This window comes from Aegilops tauschii, chromosome 5 (genome assembly GCF_002575655.3).
Source record: "Aegilops tauschii subsp. strangulata cultivar AL8/78 chromosome 5, Aet v6.0, whole genome shotgun sequence".
Lineage (NCBI taxonomy): Eukaryota > Viridiplantae > Streptophyta > Magnoliopsida > Poales > Poaceae > Aegilops > Aegilops tauschii.
In genome coordinates this window covers 520,135,317-520,154,826 of record NC_053039.3, presented here as the reverse complement: position 1 = coordinate 520,154,826, position 19,510 = coordinate 520,135,317, and the positions used below count along the sequence as shown (strand labels likewise).

Below are 19,510 nucleotides of genomic sequence, written 5' to 3'. Positions count from 1 at the left end.
GAAGGTATACCCAATAGTTTCCTTAGGGTATCCTATGAAGACGCATTTTTCCGACTTGGGTTCGAGCTTTTCAGGTTGAAGTTTCTTGACATAAGCATCGCATCCCCAAACTTTTAGAAACGACAGCTTAGGTTTCTTCCCAAACCATAATTCATACGGTGTCGTCTCAACGGATTTCGACGGAGCCCTATTTAAAGTGAATGCGGCAGTCTCTAAAGCATAGCCCCAAAATGAGAGCGGTAAATCGGTAAGAGACATCATAGATCGCACCATATCCAATAGAGTGCGATTACGACGTTCGGACACACCATTTCTCTAAGGTGTTCCAGGCGGCATGAGTTGTGAAACTATTCCACATTTCCTTAAGTGTGTACCAAATTCGTGACTTAAATATTCTCCACCACGATCTGATTGTAAGAATTTTATTTTCCTGTCACGTTGATTCTCAACTTCACTCTGAAATTCCTTGAACTTTTCAAAGGTTTCAGACTTGTGTTTCATTAGGTGGACATACCCATATCTACTTAAATCATCAGTGAGAGTGAGAACATAACGATATCCTCCGCGAGCCTCAACACTCATTGGACCACACACATCGGTATGTATGATTTCCAATAAGTTGGTTGCTCGCTCCATTGTTCCGGAGAACGGAGTCTTGGTCATCTTACCCATGAGGCATGGTTCGCACGTGTCAAATGATTCGTAATCAAGAGACTCCAAAAGTCCATCTGCATGGAGCTTCTTCATGCGCTTGACACCAATGTGACCAAGGCGGCAGTGCCACAAGTATGTGGGACTATCGTTATCAACTTTACATCTTTTGGTATTCACACTATGAACATGTGTAACATCACGTTCGAGATTCATCAAAAATAAACCATTGACCAGCGGGGCATGACCATAAAACATATCTCTCAAATAAATAGAACAACCATTATTCTCGGATTTAAATGAGTAGCCATCTCGAATTAAACGAGATCCAGATACAATGTTCATGCTCAAAGCTGGCACTAAATAACAATTATTGAGGTTTAAAACTAATCCCGTAGGGAGATGCAGAGGTAGCGTGCCGACGGCGATCACATCGACCTTGGAACCATTCCCGACGCGCATCGTCACCTCGTCCTTCGCCAGTCTCCGTTTATTCCGTAGTTCCTATTTTGAGTTACAAATATGAGCAACCGCATCGGTATCAAATACCCAGGAGCTACTACGAGTACTGGTAAGGTACACATCAATTACATGTATATCACATATACCTTTGGTGTTGCCGGCCTTCTTCTTGTCCGCTAAGTATTTGGGGCAGTTCCGCTTCCAGTGACCACTTCCCTTGCAATAAAAGCACTCAGTTTCAGGCTTGGGTCCATTCTTTGACTTCTTCCCAGTAACTGGTTTACCGGGCGCGGCAACTCCCTTGCCGTCCTTCTTGAAGTTCTTCTTACCCCTGCCCTTCTTGAACTTAGTGGTTTTATTCACCATCAACACTTGATGTTCTTTTCTGATTTCCACCTCCGCTGATTTCAGCATCGAATATACCTCAGGAATGGTCTTTTCCATCCCCTGCATATTGTAGTTCATCACAAAGCTCTTGAAGCTTGGTGGAAGCGACTGAAGGATTCTGTCAATGACCGCGTCATCCGGGAGATTAACTCCCAGCTGAGTCAAGCGGTTGTGCAACCCAGACATTCTGAGTATGTGCTCACTAACAGAACTATTCTCCTCCATTTTACAGCTGAAGAACTTGTCGGAGACATCATATCTCTCGACCCGGGCATGAGCTTGGAAAACCAATTTCAGCTCCTCGAACATCTCATATGCTCCATGTTTCTCAAAACGCTTTTGGAGACCCGGTTCTAAGCTGTAAAGCATGCTGCACTGAATGAGGGAGTAATCATCAGCACGCTGCTGCCAAGCGTTCATAACGTCTTGGTTCTGTGGGATTGGTGCTTCACCTAGTGGTGCTTCTAAGACATAATCTTTCTTGGCTACTATGAGGATGATCCTCAGGTTCCGGACCCAGTCCGTATAGTTGCTGCCATCATCTTTCAGCTTGGTTTTCTCTAGGAACGCGTTGAAATTGAGGACAACGTTGGCCATTTGATCTACAAGACATAGTGTAAAGATTTTAGACTAAGTTCATGATAATTAAGTTCATCTAATCAAATTATTTAATGAACTCCCACTCAGATAGACATCCCTCTAGTCATCTAAGTGAAAACATGATCCGAGTTTAACTAGGCCGTGTCCGATCATCACGTGAGACGGACTAGTCAAGATCGGTGAACATCTCCATGTTGATCGTATCTTCTATACGACTCATGCTCGACCATTCGGTCCTCCGTGTTCCGAGGCCATGTCTGTACATGCTAGGCTCGTCAAGTCAACCTAAGTGTATTGCGTGTGTTCCGAGGCCATGTCTGTACATGCTAGGCTCGTCAACACCCGTTGTATTCGAACGTTAGAATCTATCACACCCGATCATCACGTGGTGCTTCGAAACAACGAACCTTCGCAACGGTGCACAGTTAGGGTGAACACTTTCTTGAAATTATCATAAGGGATCATCTTACTTACTACCGTCGTTCTAAGCAAATAAGATGAAAAACATGATAAACATCACATGCAATCAAATAGTGACATGATATGGCCAATATCATTATGCTCCTTTGATCTCCATCTTCGGGGCACCATGATCATCTTCGTCACCGGCATGACACCATGATCTCCATCATCATGATCTCCATCATTGTGTCTTCATGAAGTCGTCACGCCAACGATTACTTCTACTTCTATGGCTAACGCGTTTAGCAACAAAGTAAAGTAAATTACATGGCGTTATTCAATGACACGCAGGTCATACAAAATAATAAAGACAACTCCTATGGCTCCTGCCGGTTGTCATACTCATCGACATGCAAGTCGTGATTCCTATTACAAGAATATGATCAATCTCATACATCACATATATCATTCATCACATCTTCTGGCCATATCACATCACATAGCACTTGCTGCAAAAACAAGTTAGACGTCCTCTAATTGTTGTTGCAAGTTTTTACGTGGTTTGTAGGTTTCTAGCAAGAACGTTTCTTACCTACGTATGACCACAACGTGATTTGCCAATTTCTATTTACCCTTCATAAGGACCCTTTTCATCGAATCCGTTCCGACTAAAGTAGGAGAGACAGACACCCGCTAGCCACCTTATGCAACTAGTGCATGTCAATCGGTGGAACCTGTCTCACATAAGCGTACGTGTAAGGTCGGTCCGGGCCGCTTCATCCTACAATGCCGCCGAAACAAGAAAAGACTAGTAGCGGCAAGAAGAATTGGCAAACTCAACGCCCACAACTGCTTTGTGTTCTACTCGTGCATAGTAACTACGCATAGGCCTGGCTCATGATGCCACTGTTGGGAATCGTAGCATAATTTAAAATTTTCCTACGCTCACCAAGATGCATCTATGGAGTATACTAGCAACGAGGGGAAGGGAGTGCATCTACATACCCTTGTAGATCGCGAGCGGAAGCGTTCCAATGAACGTGGATGACGGAGTCGTACTCGCCGTGATCCAAATCACCGATGACCGAGTGCCGAACGGACGGCACCTCCGCGTTCAACACACGTACGGTGCAGCGACGTCTCCTCCTTCTTGATCCAGCAAGGGGGAAGGAGAGGTTGATGGAGATCCAGCAGCACGACGGCGTGGTGGTGGATGTAGCGGGTCTCGGCAGGGCTTCGCCGAGCTTCTGCGACACGGAGAGGTGTAGCAGGGGAGGAGGGAGGCGCCCAAGGCTGTCATATTGCTGCCCTCCCTCCCCCCCCCCATTTATATAGGCCCCCTTGGGAGGGGGGGAGCCGGCCAAACCCATCTAGGGTGGGGGCGGCGGCCAAGGGGGGTGCCTTGCCCCCCAAGGCAAGTGGGAAGCCCCCCCACCCTAGGGTTTGCAATCCTAGGCGCATGAGGGGAGGCCCATGGGGGGGCGCCCAGCCCACTAGGGGCTGGTTCCCTTCCCACTTCAGCCCACGGGGCCCTCCGGGATAGGTGGCCCCACCCGGTGGACCCCCGGGACCCTTCCGGTGGTCCCGGTACAATACCGGTAACCCCCGAAACTTTCCCGGTGGCCGAAACTTGACTTCCTATATATAATTCTTCACCTCCGGACCATTCCGGAACCTCTCGTGACGTCCGGGATTTCATCCGGGACTCCGAACAACTTTCGGGTTTCCGCATACACATATCTCTACAACCCTAGCGTCACCGAACCTTAAGTGTGTAGACCCTACGGGTTCGGGAGACATGCAGACATGACCGAGACGCCTCTCCGGTCAATAACCAACAGCGGGATCTGGATACCCATGTTGGCTCCCACATGTTCCACGATGATCTCATCGGATGAACCACGGTGTCGAGGATTCAATCAATCCCGTATGCAATTCCCTTTGTCAATCGGTATGTTACTTGCCCGAGATTCGATCGTCGGTATCCCAATACCTTGTTCAATCTCGTTACCGGCAAGTCTCTTTACTCGTACCGCAATGCATGATCTCGTGACTAACGCCTTAGTCACATAGAGCTCATTATGATGATGCATTACCGAGTGGGCCCAGAGATACCTCTCCGTCACACGGAGTGACAAATCCCAGTCTCGATCCGTGCCAACCCAACAGACACTTTCGGAGATACCCGTAGTGCACCTTTATAGTCACCCAGTTACGTTGTGACGTTTGGCACACCCAAAGCACTCCTACGGTATCCGGGAGTTGCACGATCTCATGGTCTAAGGAAAAGATACTTGACATTGGAAAAGCTCTAGCAAACGAAACTACACGATCTTTTATGCTATGCTTAGGATTGGGTCTTGTCCATCACATCATTCTCCTAATGATGTGATCCCGTTATCAATGACATCCAATGTCCATAGTCAGGAAACCATGACTATCTGTTGATCAACGAGCTAGTCAACTAGAGGCTTACTAGGGACACGTTGTGGTCTATGTATTCACACATGTATTACGATTTCCGGACAATACAATTATAGCATGAACAATAGACGATTATCATGAACAAAGAAATATAATAATAACCATTTATTATTGCCTCTAGGGCATATTTCCAACACTGGCATTACAAACTTATCATAATGGGGTTAGTATAAACAGCTACGGCAGCGCTGGTTGCACTGGTGATTGGAGTTTAGATTGAGCTAGTGTGTGTTAATTTCAGTTTATGTTTAACTATTACTTGAGTTTCCCCATATTTGATTTTCAATAAGCTGACCATATTTCCCACATGTAGATCGATTTTAGTTGCACCGGAACTAGCTCTACTCAACATATGTACTCATATATGTTTAAGTGAAAATTAATTTGAACTGAAAAATCTATGACCCCCATGAAGAAGATATCTTGTGGTGATCAGTCCAAAAGTCAACATGATGAGTTGAGATGTGTAGACTAATCGAGCCAAAAGGTGAAAGGAAAAGGCGGGATGTGTATACTACTCAAGATGAAAAGGCAACATGAAGAGGTGAGATGGGTAGACTACTCGAGATGGTGTGGAGTATATAAATCTCTGGATTTTATAACTTTGGTTTGTATGCAATGAATGAGAATGTGTATGATTGTGTCTAATGTGTATGTGGGAATGTTCTCTTTGAATTTCAATCGTAGGGTTAGCTAAAAATAATTAAATACCATGTATGAATAAGAAATGGGAGTGGTTCTGAACTAAAAATTGCTTCAAATGATAATGTATTCTGGGTGGTTCCACTTCAAATGATAAGGTATTCTGGGCGATTCAGTGACAGAAGCGCCTACAATGTAAACATTAAAAGTAGTTCTATTTAGGGAATCACCAAGGACCTTAAGGCATTCGAGGTGGTTTTAAAAGCACATCTGATAGTTTGAGTATTAGCTAGCCTAGTGGCAAAATGCAAAACCGCATCAGCTCCATGGACGAAAAACAACCTCCAAAGCCCGTTATATACTTGTGCATCCTACTGCGGTGTAGAGATTTCTACCATACAATCAAAGTTAACAATGATCCTATTGCAGTCCATATGATCCACAAGGATAAGACCATGAAGAATAGCATATGCTTCAGTCGTACCACCATCATATACTTGACCGATTAATTGGGTTGTTATGACAATAAAAAATCCGCGGCCATCAAGAAGGATAGCTCTAGAAGTTCCATGATTCATGTCCTCGTCAAAATACGCATCCACATAAGTTTGACATAACATTTTAGCGGTCTTTCCCAGCCATGATGTCGGACGCTACAAGATCTAGTTGAAGCTCTCTCATTGTTGAAATCAAAATAATGATGGCCCTGCCGAATGACTTGGGGTTTGAACGCGTTCCCTAGTGATAGATTATCGCCTTTCTCACTACACGTACCAAGGAGCAACCATGATCATGATGTTAAGATCAGCATGACCAATCATTGGGGAACGATTTCATTCAGACATAGGAGGCGCTCCAGGCATGAATCTGAAGGTAAGCCGACATGTTACGACTGTGGGAGGGCTCGATCCACCATGCATGCTTCAATGATAACATCTTGGAGTCCTAAATCTTTCCATGCTGATTATTCATGAACTAAAGTGAGCAAGGCAAGCTTAATATCATCTGCCCCTGCGAGACAAAAATAGCATTAAGCGCTCACCTTGACATGATGGTTAAATAGAATTGACCTACACGTTAGCGTGTTACACATAGCTTTCCACATTATTATTTTTTATTATTATTGGTAACTTTATGTCCCAAAGCTTTGACTAGACCGGGTTGATGACATAGTTCTCTGTGTCCATGTTCCTTCACAACTTCTTCCTGTGGTGATGCTCCCACTCAGCATAATATGCCAACTGTACAGAAAAGGTCCCCATCTTTGTAAACTTCCATGCCATTAAATTCTCAAAGTGTCCATAACTATGATATGGAGAATAGTTTGTGCATCGATTGGCCAAAGAATATCATGGATCAACTTCATCCCACCGCTCGGACTGCGGGTTAATGAGATCATTGACATGTGTCAAAACAACATGAAGGGCCATCGGGATTCCATATGGATTCTCCCAAAATTTAACCTTTGAACCATCACCTATTTGTCAAATGCAATCTCTCATAAAGGTTTGAAAACAATCTGACGGTTCCGCTCCAACATGGGTAGGTAGCCCCAAATATGCATCGGATAGAGATTTTGTGAAAATGTCCAAAGTAATGCAAATTTTATTCCTCGTCTCCACTGTCGTACCCAGGCTAGAGAAAATACATGATTTTTTGCACACTTACAAGCTACCCATGTACTGTAATATTTGGCAGGATTTAAGGTTGTTGGGGGAATTGCATGTCGCTCTGCAGATACCCATCATAAAGGATACTGAGGATATTACCAAGACTTCTTCAGTTGTTTTGGGGGTGGGTCAGAGCGAGTATGTTGATCCCGGAGGTGGTTCACAAATATGTGGCAAGGTGTGCGTGTGTGCGTGTGTGCGGGTTTGATCAAGAAAATGCATATCCTCGTCAACGAGAACAGTTAAAGGCGAGGCCAGTAAACAATGATTTGCTTGTCGACCAAACAGACAACATACTAAGTCCGCAAGTTCATGAGGGGAATGGTGGAATCCAATGCCAATCCAGAGAGCTTATCTCTTCAGGAATATGCTTCAACACACGATCTCAGTTGAAATCATCCATAGGTCACAAGTCAAAACATCTTGATGTCTACAGAACATAACCCTTAGAACAAGATCGGAGACTGGATCGATATTGGCAGTTTTTTAATATGTACATATACAAAATATTTTTAAAAGATGCTTAGAAAAGTGTCCAAAAGAAAGCTAGAGAGGAAGTAGTGTTGGAGGGGAAAACGTTGGTTTATCTTCTTGCAAGGAGAGGGTGGTTAAGTATTCACAATGAGTGTCGAGGAGAAAAGTAGGGGGGGGGGGGGGGGGGGAATCAATTTACCTGTACTAGCTAATTGCTAATTGCCCATGCGTTGCAACGAGGGCATACATATTCTAGTGATCATATCCCTCAAAAAATATTCTAGTGATCCTCCCGTCCAACGCTCGATGATACTTTTCATAATTAGCATGATCCTCCCGTTCAAAGAATGATACTCTACATAAGTAACTTGATCCACCCGTCCAAAGAGTGATACTCTCCATAATTAACGTGTTCCTCCCGTCCAACCCTCAATCATACTTTTCATAATTAATGTGATCCATCCAAACAATGATCCTCTACATAAGTAACGTGATCTTCCCGTCCAACGCTCGATGATACTTTTCATAATTAACGTGATCCTCCCGTCCAACGCTCGATGATACTTTTCATAATTAACGTGATCCTCCCGTCCAAAGAATGATACTCTCCATAAGTAACGTGATCCACCCGCCCAAAGAGTGAAACTCTCCATAATTAATGTGATCCTCCCGCTCGATCATACTTTTCATAATTAATGTGATCCGTCCAAAGAATGATCCTCTCCATAACTAATGTGATCCTCCCATCCATAGAATGATACTCTCCATAATTAACACGACCACCCCCGTCTAACGCTCGATGATACTTTCCATAATTAACATGATTTACCCGTTCAAAGAATGATACTCTCCATATCCTCCAGTCCAAAGAATGATACTCTTCATAACTAACATGAAACCAACAAATGTATGAAACCAAACCAAACCACGACGTACCATCACGACCGCGGCCTCCCCTTCAGTAGTAGAGACGATGGCACACATTTATGATTTAGTACAATAATTTAATCATTGTGTTTATCGTTATTTCATGGCAATGCACCGCACGTGAATTCAGCTAGTATATGTAAATGGTGGATTACCTGGTTCAGTGGCACGCTAGCTGTTACTCCCACCATACCAATCAGGAAAAGGAACAACATCCATCGTCCAGTCGGTATATTGTCAACAATATCTCTTGGATCTGGATTTTCTCCCAGTGATTTGGCTACACCAGAAGTCATTCCAACTACATAATTTGCAAAGCCACCTGAAGAACAGAGGTAAAGTCAAAATAAATTTGTCAGTGTGATTGCCAATCATGATCACTAGGTTGAAGTGTCTTGGGACAGAGTACTAAAGTTTTTGTTCCTCGGATATATATGTATCTGATGGATGAGCTCACTCATATATGTGCACCGAAATTGCTAACTCCACATTTCACTTATCATTGAAGGGGCGGAGTAATATGCATGCATTTTGTTTACATTTTTTGATAAAGGGCTAATACCAAGGTGTGTATGATCCTTACCACATATTGCTGTGTTGAGGCAGGTGGTGACGGTGGTGAGGATCAGGACGTTCTCCTGGCGCGAGAAGGGCAGCGTGGTGAACCCCGCGGCCCGCTGGAGGTTGATGAGCCACTTGAGGAAGAAGAAGCTGAGGACGTTGATGGGCAGATTGAGCGCCTGTATGATGCCGGCCTTCATCATGATGCGCAGCCCGACGAAGCTGAATACGGTGCCGAGGACCACCGAGATGGCCATCGACCGCAGCGTCACCTGGCCCCATGTCCCCGGCAGCGGCGGCTGGCTCTCGAAGACCCGCTCCACCGACGACGCCACGCTCACATCTCCGATAGTCGCGTCCATGGGCGAGGGGCCGGAGCTCTGGCGACTTCGGTTGGGGGCTCTGGGTGTGGACGGAGGAGTGGTGGTGTGATCTTGGTTAGTTTCTCATTTCTCAACGGGTGGCGCATGCAGGTGGAAGTGGTGAAAGGTGGAGAGGGAGTGTAGGGAGGAGCAAAAAAATAGGATGCATCAGAACAGACATCAGTTGACACGTAGTAGTGCTCGTTGTGAGAGGAATCGGAATTGGAGGTGAGCAATGTTGGAAGACAAATGTATAACATTATAACTACACTATAATAATCTTTCGGGAGTTGGTGCTTGTTTGTCTTCGTCCTCCTGATTTTGGTCAAATATAATCTGGTGTGCAGAGCAGGATGTGATCTTTTGGTCAGATCAAAATGAAAATGCTACGCAACTTTTGGTCAGCGTTTCTTGCAACCAAAAGCATAAAGCTCGACACAACTATGGTCTTAAGCACAACAGATAAATATATACTCCCTCCGTTCCTAAATATAAGTCTTTTTAAAGATTTCAAATGGACTACAACATACGGATGTATATAGACATATTTTAGAATGTAGATTAACTCATTTTGCTTCGTATGTAGTCCCTTGTTAGAATCTCTAATCTCTAAAAAGACTTACATTTGGGAACACAGGGAGTAGTTCTAAATTCAATGCCTTCATCACTATAAATTAATCAAAACACAAGTCTGATAAATATAAATATGTACTCCGAGTGTCCACCTAAAATTCACACGCTTTGCGAAATAACTAGAAGAAAAAGGAATATACAACAATGGCACTCCGGTACACAAGTATCCTGTACAGACCTGAGCTTCCCAAAGAGTACAGCTTATTACCACCTGATCAACTGTAGTAAGTAACCCAAACATTATAGCTAAAGGGTGGGCATGCACCGATTTGAGCATGAGATTCAGAAACCACAACTGTGCAAACATCTCCCGGTCGGAGGCAGCTGAAACCATCAGGTTGTGTTTTTACTCAACACATCACCAAAAAAATGAGCTTGCTTTCTCTCAGACAAAATGGAAACCCCTTGTCGCAATGCCCTACTTGTCTCGAGTTACGAAGCTTTTATCTGTTCATACTTTTCTCCTATGCTTCCACCTTTCTGCTTCTGGAATTCGATGTATCGTAGAGTGCTTGCAAAGAAAGCTTCGGCAGATGGATCAGATGCACTGCTGTCATTTTGCTTCTCTGTCCTGATCAGTTCGATCAAATCTTGGATGACAGTGTTCGTGATTTGTGGAATTCCTTTCTCAAAGAAGTACAGATACCTGAAGATAATACAAGTATGAGAACTACAATTGCAGCAATTAATCATATAAGCACCAGAAAAGATATCAGGTATAAAGCATTTACTTGTTCAAAATTTCAATGAATAGAATGACAGATCCGCTGCTTCCCTTTGATACATTGGCCATTTGTTGAGCAGCATTTGCAATTCTCAAGGCACGCTTTAAGCAAAGGAGGACCCTGTAACAAAATTTTGGTCAAGCAAAAGAGGTACTTCAGATATGATTCGACAGCAGGCCCAAAGTTACTGCCTAAACTTGCCTATAAAGGACTAGACATAGTAGCCCAAGAGATATCACGCAATTAGGACCGACCACAAATTTGTGATAAGAGAATTTTCTTTCATTGTCTCAGGAAACAATGTCTTATCACTTTTTTGCAAAGTGAACAAAATTTAAAATGAGTATCTCGATAGGTTCACCTTTCACCATCCATGATTCCATCTTGGTCATCAGTCCAGAAAAGGTGCGAACATGCATAGACTGCCCGGCATTGATCAGGCTTCTTTAGAAGTTTTGCTGAGTACTGCACAAAACCGAAATGATATCATTTAAAATGTGTACTAGAAGCAACAGCTTTGGGCCATAAGAGATTTCAAGGATGCAACAACGAAGCAAGGAACTATTACCCCTGTTGTCTTATGAGTGAGGGTGTCTCTATTTTCCACCCCAAATATATTCATCCGCTGAAGGGTTCCAATTATTAGGTGAAGTGCAGTAATTTGAGCCTTAGAATCCTGCTTGTGTCACATAGTCGTTAAGGCAAAAATATAATAACAGAAGTACAAAAGCACTTCAATGTCTTAATAAAAGCATGGCACATGACATTTATGATATGGTCCAGATCAGGCATAGAGGAACGGGGAGTCAGGTGGGGGTTCATACCGCTATTTCTTCTTCATATAAGATGAATGCTTGAGTAAAGAACTCATAAGCAACCGGTTCCAAATCACAATCATTGGCAGCCTGAATAAGAAATGCTGTCACACAATAGGAAGAAGTGTAAAAAGAATCAATCAGTTGCGCCAAGAATACCTCTGCGCATTGTAGATATAGTCTGAGAGACAATTCTGGGCAAGGAATACATTGGAGTGCTTCAATGGTCTGAAAAATGAAAAATGATGAGAACATTGTAGAGTTAATAATGGAAAATTCTGGACAAGTTAAAATGTATGAGAATAAAAACCTGATGCAAGATCTGAAATATCTTCTTAGGAGTTGCGGGAACTTCCTCCCCAGTGACATCTCCATCTTGACCTTGTAATCGTCTGACCAACTGCAGGCAAGAAAAAACATCCAGTGTAACTCAACTGTTAGAATTGGTAAGCCAAAACAAAGCAAAGCACCTACCCAGTATTATCATGCCTACTACAAAGCAGCATGTGCAACCATACAGTTCATGTTTTTTGACAACATTGTGTACGAATACATCAAGAAATATGTAAGCTTCTTATTCCAGGATACTGTTCACTATACCTTGAGAGCGGAGAATACTAAGGACGGCACAGTGAAAGGTAGACGCTTGGGACCTCCCTGAAGTATATGCTTCTGAACAGTACATAAGATCTGAAAGATTGACAAGTATTTCCTATCAGCATTTTCAAAATTGGAAAATGGCGAGATAAGTACCCAGATTAAATGCTGCCAAGTAACCAAAACTCAAGAGCAGGTGCTTGGTTTGTCAATCTAGCATGGAGAAAGATAAATGGCCCTAGTTTCATTCATAATCATATACTACCAGGGCATGGTTCATTACCTATTGTAGGCTCTACAAATAAGATTTAACAAAATGATGGTTCAGAGTAAGCAAGTCGGTATGAGAATAATGTCTATAGGTGATAACTTACGACATCAATTTCCTAGAAACTGAAGTTCAGTTGCTTATTATGTAACCTTATTAGGAGGGCAAAACACTAGCTCAGAACTCCACCTGCCCATCGCTAGTGTAAAATGGACATATAACACAGACATATAATGGAGGCTGTAACGAGAACTGAAGTAAAGGAGGAGGAAAATGTAACAAAGACTAAAAAAAAGTTCGCAAGCTCTCAGCAAATTCAGTGTATCAACAAATGTACCTTCAACATCTCGTCGTGATCATCATTGTGCAACATGTGAATAAGGCGTGCTACAGAATTCTGCTCCTCCTTAAAATCCTCTTCATCAAGCTAATGCAACAAAATTTAACATGTTAGCAGTGTGGGTAAGCTTGATGAGGAACTAGAATATTCCGTGACTGATCAAACAGCAGCATAAAAAGTATAAAAACAAGTTGAAGAGAGTTGAAAAATCAAGTGTATGATCTTACCTCGTCATCTTGAGCCCCATCCATATCTTTTATAAGGCCCTTAATCAAATCAAAAAGAGCCTCGATCTGCAGGAAATAGCGACAGAATCTCATGGTGTGATTTAAATAGCAGTAATAGATACAGAAACAGTGTAATGTGAAATATTACCTTGTCGGAAGTAGATATGCAGGTTGTGTTCTTCATTATGCTTTGAATTATTACCAGAGCCATCACTTTCGTTGTAGCATTATCCAGATAATCCATAACCCGGGGATAATTTGAAAGCTCCAATGCAGTAACAATATTACTATATTTCTCCAGGGGAGCACTAAGAAGTGCAACAATTTGCTTTGTTGCTCTGCTATCTTCAAGTTTTTCCTTGCCAGAAAGTTTCTTCACGCATGCACCCTGTACAATATTAGACATAACGTGAGCTAGAACGCACATCTACATCAACTATCAAACTAAAAGGGTAATAGCATATCTCTTTGTCAAAGTAAGACTTACCAGCACTTGGTCAACATAATCAAGCCGATCTGGATGCACACGGAGAGTAAATGTGAGGAGTGATACATATAAAGTTACTGCTCCAACAACCGGCATGTCAACTTGAGCTTCTATCACCTGTCAACAAACCAGGTGTCAGTTGTTTCAGTTTTACCTGTACAATAGCAGCAACCAGCTATGTAACTGAAACTGCATATATTGTACATTGGCACAATATATGTCTAATATATTGTACATTGTACATTGGTACTGCTATGAACGCACATCGATCTTATTGTAAAGGAATATAAAAGGTGCATGTATTTCTATGGTAATTTCCATGCACATTGGCACACTTACGTACATAGTAACCGTGGAAACTGTAGTTTAGATCAAATGCATATTCATGGTTAGAAAATAAGGACGCAGTGGACATGTATGACCTATGTGATTGCATATTTCTAATTAGTGATAAGCGGCAATTTAAGTGATACCTTTCCAATAGCATTGCTGAACTTCGCAAAAGCTTCAACTTGCAAAAACTCCGGCAGTACCTGCACAATTCATTAATGTAAAAGCATATACGGATTACATCTGATAAAGTGGTCTAGGGGATGCTCACTTCAGGACTTGTGGCAGCATAGTTTGACAATCTGTCCATGAGTTGAGATAGCACCGTTTTGATATCAACACTTGGCTGCAAGAGAATTTTGTGATGACTTGCTTTGTAGTAAAATAAAACAGAAACTGCATATCAGTTAATAAGATCGATCGAGATTCGTAGTACTAGAACTCTGTACTTCATTGTACTTGCATTGTCAAGCTTTACCATGTTATACCCTGAATTTACGAAAGTGTAGGTTCATAATCTAACTATGGCACCACGATAAAATAACAAACCATAACTATATAATAGTGTGCTTTGCCCTCAAAAGTCCCTTAGCTAACATGATAATTTTCAATCAGGTGAAGACAAAAAAAGTGTGCCTGAACCTATATGTTAATCCTTTCTTTCAGTGGTGAAGCACAGGAGAAAATAACACTATTTAGTTTTCTAGATAATAAACATCAGGTAAACCAACCAAGTGGATCAAAGGCATGAGGATCACTTGCAAGTTGAATGATTGACAGAATTAACCTCTGTTATGCAATTATCTGCATGGAACAGCATAAACTGGGAAACTACAGCAGGGAAGCAAGCTAGAAAAGGTGAGGTTGCCAACCTGTAGCTGGGGAAATGCGCTCAACAATGTTTCCAATGTCTGTAGATGGTATTCATCTGGAAAGACTTGGATTATGCAGTCCATCAGGTAGAACTGTGCAAGATCGTCCTTACAATTAACTACCTGCCAATATATTTCAGCTTCAGGTTCCACGACATCATGGATGTACATTGTCATTTTATATCAATATATCTAACTTCAAACCTGTTCTGATATCCTTGGAAGAACATTCTCTTTGTACATTTCAAGGTCAACGCCTTCGATTTGGCTTAGAACGTGAAGGTTTTTGCCTACCTGGAAAGTTCAAAAGAACTCGTGTCATTAAAATGACTCCAAATAACAGTCAAGGAGAATCTGTAGATGGTAATTAATTTACCAGATCACGCAGTTCATTTCTTTCCTTCCCCCGCTTGTCCTTCTCCCGAACAGGCCCCTGCAGACCAGGGTCATCATTTTCAGGTTTCAGCTCAGGATCATCTAAACATGTCAATGTCTTATAATCACTAAGTTCTGTAAATGTCCAGAACTAAGTTTCCAGATGACTGTATATGTGGTAAATGATCTTTTTCTGTGCAACATATGTGATTTGGTATGAATGTAGAGCAGACTAACATGGTAAATGCATGATAATAAAGTAAAGTAAATAAATAAAGTTGTGTCTTAAGGTTAAACAGCTAGCAAACAAACCTGATGCTGCATCCGGACCCAGAGTTTGTTCATTTCTATGAAATTCTGAAGAACAAATTCAACTGCATCATTAATGCTATCAGCATCCCTGCGTGATGAAAGTTGAAAAAACAAAAGATGGAATATAAGGAAATTGTTGAAGAAAAATAATTACAAAGAAAATGGCAAAACACTATCTGGACAACTCACTTCCAATGTCCCAGCAACCAACTATAGTGAGCTAAACTAACTACAGATCATTTCAACATGAACCAAAATCAAGTGAGGTCACTGGAGCGTATAGTAATACAATTGCATGCGACTAAGATTGATTAAATCCTATATTAGTTAATGACAAAGCAGGGTTGATGACGAAGTACCAGCAAATAATGAATATCAAGTCCCGGCACCCAAGTGATTATTAATATTGCCGGAGCTGTACAAAATGAAGAGAAAAGGGAACTAGTAACACTAGTGTTACTAGCGCATCATGTAAATTTGTAAAAATACTGTCTAGGTTGCTAACCAAGACATCATGTTTACATGAAAGATTAGCTTGTTTCAGTTTCAGTACTAAGTATCCTGTTATACAAAGTCAATGACTCAATGTAACGTGATTATTTTTTAATTATAGCACATGCTACATTTTACAAGAAATTTGTAGTACATTTTTACAAGAAAATTTGTAGTACATACTTATGTAACAGAATTGGAGAATAAGCTAATTCTTCCTAAAGTTAGTGTTTTATTTGTGAGCTCGAAATTGCCATTGGTACACGCATATTAATGAAAGCAAAACAAACTGAAAATAGTTAAAAATTTAGAATGATGCACAGTACCCTTCATACTCTGAACCAATATCAGGTAGCTTGTCTCGGCTTATCTGAGAGAGGTAACTTCTTAGGAAAAGTCCACGAAGAGGATGTTGAATGCCTCGACACATTTCAACAAGGTCTTTCAGAACATCTTTAGCGGGAGCCTCTTTCGATTTAATGTACACAGATCCTACTGTGCAGAGCAGATAACTAGCACATGAACAACATAAGATCAGATAATACTATTCATAAGTTCTTTAAATTGAAAGAAATTACAGTGTTGTACAGATGGCATGGTAAACAGCTAGCTTGGTATTTACATATATTAATTTTACACGGTTCAGTTACAATAAAATAGATAATAAAAGAACAGAATAATTATGGGGCCTGGCAGTCGGGATCTAAGCTGAACTCGGGACTTGATCATGGACGCACCATCTTATTTATACAATGTTCCAAGCTAATAAACAATTATCATGTTCTAAAAACACAGTGATAAGCAGTAACATATAAATTAATGGCTGTGCGCCAGGGCCAAACATACAGGCAAGTGTTGAGTTAAGTTGAAACTTAACATGACAGTAAATTCAAACGACGACAGTTTAAAGTTACATAAAATTTGTAGGGGGGTTCAGAAACTGCTTTATGCGAGTCAAAGTTCTATCATGCAAGGTTCAAAGACAAGTCCATGCCAGAATATAAGCAGCTGCAATATTCCTGATAGTAAACGCATTATGAGTTATGTGGACAAGAACTCAAATTAATTGGGTCTAAAACCTGAAAGAAGCAGCAGGTTTGGCTAAAAGGTGGATCGCAATTATGTGAAGTTTTGATTAAATGACCTTTAACTCCGCCTATGTCTTCTAGGCATAGCCGGTCCCAAGCCCGGGTGAAGGAGGAGGGTTGTGATAGGCTTGGCGAGCCAACATAAAAACTAGCCAGTCCCATGGGTATGAAACCCATTTGAGCGAGAATATTTACTAGGATGGGTGACCTCCTGGGAAGTCCTCGTGAAAGGGTTTCATATCTAAGGGTTGTGATAGGCTTGGTGAGCCAACGTAAAAACTAGCCAGTCCTTTGGGTATGAAACCCATTTGGGCGAGAGTAGTACTAGGATGGGTGACCTCCTAGGAAGTCCTCGTGAAAGGGTTTCATATCTAGCCTACCCCAACTTGTTTGGGACAAAAGGCTTAGTAAGTAAGTTTGATTAAATGACCTTTAGACTTCATTTACAACTTAAGTTCCACAAAGATGAAATAATGCCTAGACTTAGTTCATGATTTATGTACAAACAAGTTTAGACAGAAGTATCATTGGAGAGTCTAGTCCTGACATATCATTCCACACTCTTTGCAAGCAACTGAGATGTGGCTAAGAATAAAGTTTCCTCGATTGTGTTTGAACTTGCTAGAAACAGCTAAAAGTATTGAGTGGTCCCACTACCAAGCAAACTCTGAATACGATGCTGGTTGTAATTTTCCCATGGTTGCAGGTGCAGTTGAGTTGATACAACCATACAAATCAGTACAGTAACTTCTAACTAATATGGTACTTCACGAATGACAGTACAATATGATATAGCACATGTTGAATGGCCTGAAATGTCTTAGTGAAAAATAACAAATAATAAACTGTGTCCATTTTGCACTATTGGGAACTAATCTACAATACAACGAGGAATAACTGGTGGTGGCAGAATGGAATAACATATCACTGTCTACTGTTCAAATGTGTGGAACTGCAGAGCAATAAGTCTTTTATTCATATATGTCTCCATAGAATTTGCACTTCATTCAAACTAGTCTAATCAACACGATTCTCGTGGTTGTTAATGTGGACATGGCATGTCATTTACTGAGAATATCCCACCGATTGGAATGATAGCCACTCCCAATCTCTTCCGAGCAAGTAAAATCGAACTAGCATCAATCTCTGTAAGAGTTTAAAGGGGGCCACGAGCCTTACAGTCTCGGCAATACGTTGCCAGCATGCTGAACAAGCTCGTAGAGATCAACCACGGAGCAGCTCCCCCGGCGGGTCTCCTCCCTGAAGAACATCTCCAGCTTCCGCATCTCGTCGAACGCCCTCATGTCTGCAGCAGCCCAACAAAGTGAAATCCTGTCAAACCCCAGCCGAACCCACACACACTCGCGGAATTCAACGGCGCCCGGAGAACACCCCACTCACATAGCTCGTAGTACTTGTGCGGGGAGAGCCTGGAGGTGCGCAGCTCCGAGAGCATCTGCGCCGAGTACTTGAGCGCGTCCTTGAGGTTGTTCGAGTCCTGCAATCCACCCACGAAATCGCCGATCGAGGCGGGGGTAAGCTAGCGACCGGGGGAGCTAGGGTTCCGCGGGAGGGGGCGGGGCTTACGAGGGCGCGGTGCATGTAGAAGGCGTTCTGCTGGACGCCGGCGATGCCCTCGGCGAGCCAGCGCTCCTCGTCGTCGCCGCCGCCGTCGGGCAGCATCCTGGCGGCCGCCGTGTTGGCCGCCTACGGGGGGCGGCGGATCTGGTCGGCGGCGGCGGCTCTGGCTCGGTGGGTTGGGGATCTCGTCGCGCGTGGCTCTGCGCCCTCGGGTTTGGCTGCGTGCGGGTGTCTGTGTTCTTCGCGTGTTTGTTTATGTTCAGTTTATCTCTGTGCTTCGATTGATACCTTTTCCCCGGATCCCGAATGGTTTCGATCGGAACCGATGCATACAATTGACCGGCTGGTCTGGCAGGGGCTGACTTACCCATGAAGTAGATCTCACGAGTGGCCTGGTATGTAATTTCTTCGATATTACTAGTTGTATTCTTCTTCTTTTTTATAACATAGCATGAGTTCTATTGACTCTTAAGTAACATCGCGAGCACAGATGCATTAGTCCTGAACACTAAATTCAAAACAAATGATAAAAAATTCAAAAAACACTGATTTATTTGTGGGAAACATTGTTAAATGTTTGGAGTGGTTGCAAAGTTTCATGATAAAAAAATAGATTTTTTTAATTCATTACCATTTGTTTTGAATTTACTATTCATCTGGGTCCATATCCCACGAATGTCATTCCATCATGAAACTTTTGAAGCACTCGAGACATTCAAGAGTCTTGCCAAAAAAATCAAAAATCT

The 19,510-nt window shown here is 42.3% G+C and overlaps 1 protein-coding gene and 1 pseudogene across 2 annotated transcripts; both read right to left on the bottom strand.

Moving 5' to 3' along the window:
* LOC109763483 (probable metal-nicotianamine transporter YSL3) overlaps positions 1-10,169 on the bottom strand; it is a 67,842-nt pseudogene extending 57,673 nt beyond the window's left edge.
* A 127-nt stretch (positions 10,170-10,296) lies between these two features.
* Positions 10,297-19,104, bottom strand: LOC109763441 (vacuolar protein sorting-associated protein 35B). Of its 2 annotated transcripts, XM_020322289.4 has the most exons (22): positions 18,771-19,104; positions 18,585-18,681; positions 18,363-18,489; positions 16,422-16,607; positions 15,604-15,691; positions 15,293-15,349; positions 15,121-15,210; positions 14,917-15,039; positions 14,316-14,390; positions 14,188-14,247; positions 13,715-13,831; positions 13,376-13,615; positions 13,228-13,293; positions 12,998-13,087; positions 12,396-12,485; positions 12,106-12,195; positions 11,955-12,023; positions 11,805-11,885; positions 11,549-11,656; positions 11,342-11,445; positions 10,987-11,100; positions 10,297-10,901 (listed from the first exon to the last, which is right to left on the bottom strand). In XM_020322289.4, exons 1-22 carry the CDS (start codon positions 18,864-18,866, stop codon positions 10,688-10,690), a joined length of 2,382 nt encoding a protein of 793 aa, XP_020177878.1. In that variant the 5' UTR covers positions 18,867-19,104; the 3' UTR covers positions 10,297-10,687. The 2 variants fall into 2 exon arrangements, with proteins under 2 accessions (XP_020177878.1, XP_020177877.1); XM_020322288.4 differs by having other exon boundaries at positions 11,805-12,023.
* Between the last annotated feature and the right edge of the window lie 406 nt (positions 19,105-19,510).

Coding starts and splice junctions, on each gene's coding strand:
- LOC109763441 (XM_020322288.4), bottom strand. CDS start 18,866: ATGCTGCCCGACGGCGGCGGCGACGACGAGGAGCGCTGGCTCGCCGAG. Junction 18,682..18,770: donor TCTACATGCACCGCGCCCTC/GTAAGCCCCGCC, acceptor GGTGGATTGCAG/GACTCGAACAACCTCAAGGA. Junction 13,294..13,375: donor GCATATCTACTTCCGACAAG/GTAATATTTCAC, acceptor TATTTCCTGCAG/ATCGAGGCTCTTTTTGATTT.